Source organism: Poecilia reticulata, linkage group LG20, assembly GCF_000633615.1.
Source record: "Poecilia reticulata strain Guanapo linkage group LG20, Guppy_female_1.0+MT, whole genome shotgun sequence".
In the NCBI taxonomy this organism is placed as follows: Eukaryota; Metazoa; Chordata; class Actinopteri; order Cyprinodontiformes; family Poeciliidae; genus Poecilia; species Poecilia reticulata.
In genome coordinates, this window is record NC_024350.1 from 24,837,146 (window position 1) to 24,838,755 (window position 1,610).

A 1,610-nucleotide genomic window follows, 5' to 3' on the forward strand; every position below is an offset into this window, starting at 1 on the left:
TGTCTCTCTGTCTCAGTGTCTCTGTCTATCTCTGTGTTTCTCTCAGTGTCTCCGTCTCAGTGTCTCCCAGTCTTTGTCTGTCTCTCTCAGTGTCTCTGTCTCTCAGTGTCTCTGTCTGTCTCTGTGTCTCTCTGTCTGTCTCTGTCTCTCAGTGAGACTCACGCCATGACGATGACGCTGAAGTCCAGCCAGTTCCATGGGTCCCTCAGGAAGGTGAAGGGTCCCACACAGAAGCCTCTGGCCAGGATCTTGATCAGCGACTCGAAGGTGTAAATACCTGTGAAGGTGTACCTGGGCGGGCGAGCGAGGGCAGAGAGAGAGAGAGGAATAAATCAGAAACAGATGGACGTCCTTCATGTCGTCTCCTCCATCAAGTGAAGCGGAGGAAGACATGAGGACAGCGTCCCGTCAGGCTGAACCTGTAACGGATGGGTCCCTTTAGCTGCAGCTAGCCTGACAGCGTTAGCGTTAGCCTCGGGTTCAGACATGTTTCCTCCAGACGATTGACCTCTGACCCGCCTCAGCGCCGCCGCTTCCTGTTCATTAAACACATCTTCATCCTCCTCCTGTCCGCTCCCCCTGCAGGCGGGCGGTTCTGGGCGGTTCTGGGTGGTTCTGGACGGTTCTGGACGGTTCTGGGCGGTTCTGGACGGTTCTGGACGGTTCTGGGCGGTTCTGGTACTTACTCCAGGTACTTGGCCCAGTTGGCCGGCTCCGACATGGCCATGAAGCAGCAGTTGGTCAGGATGGTGCACATGATGAACAAGCTGAACAAAGTGAGCAGGTTAAGGAGGACAACGTCTCACGCAGGAGGACAAAGACAGACTCGTTTCTATGGAAACCGTCAGCCCCACATGCGCAATCCGGAGGCGTGCGCGCTCACCTCCAGCTGGGATCCCCAACACGAGAAACTCAGACTTTTCTTCTTCTTCGCTGGTTTTTACTGATGTTTGTTTTCGTAACAGGAAGCAGGAAGTGAAACCAGCCCAATGCTAGCAGGTAGCGCCGCGGCTAGTCTGTCCCTGAGCAACGTCACGAAAGCAAGACGGGACATTTAGAGCAGTGGGACGTAAGATGACAACAACAAACGGAGATCTACCGTCTTATTTAAAACTTATTCCCTCCACAGTCGAACTGAATGGACCACGTTTCACTCCCACATTCTGGTTTTTCAAAATAAATTCACGTTTCCATTCATAACATTAAATATTAGCTTCACACAGTTAAAGTCAGTCGAACCTCTTTAGTTTTGGCTCACTTGGTTTTTCCAGTTTGACCAAATTTACACATTTTCAAAAGTTTTTTTCCCAACATTTAATGTGAATTTATTGGTATTTGACTGCATCGATGAAATCGTCTCACCTTTACCTGCTGGTCGGAGCCAGGGGCGCAACTACACATTATTCAGGTGGATGCAAAAACATAGATCGCCCCTCCCCCCCCGGCCCCCCCGACCGAGGGAAGGAACGTCAGGGTGAAGGAGCGACGCTCAGCCCCCCCAACCCCGAGGCGACGATACGTGAAGGGTAAAACTCGCTACATTTACCTCGTTATGTGCGTCAGGTGACGGAGCGTGAGGCGCGCAGACGTGTACGAGAAAACATCATCGG

General features: G+C 52.0%; 1 protein-coding gene across 1 annotated transcript in view; it reads right to left on the bottom strand.

Annotated features, from left to right (window-relative positions):
* Positions 1-1,610, bottom strand: part of LOC103456965 (sodium channel protein type 2 subunit alpha-like) — a 63,851-nt gene that overhangs the window by 21,613 nt on the left and 40,628 nt on the right. Inside the window, exons 5-6 of the mRNA XM_008396850.2 lie at positions 687-776; positions 163-291 (exon numbers count right to left, since the gene is read on the bottom strand). Of these exons, the coding sequence (XP_008395072.1) occupies positions 163-291; positions 687-776 (219 nt within the window). The remainder of the gene's footprint in view (positions 1-162; positions 292-686; positions 777-1,610) is intronic.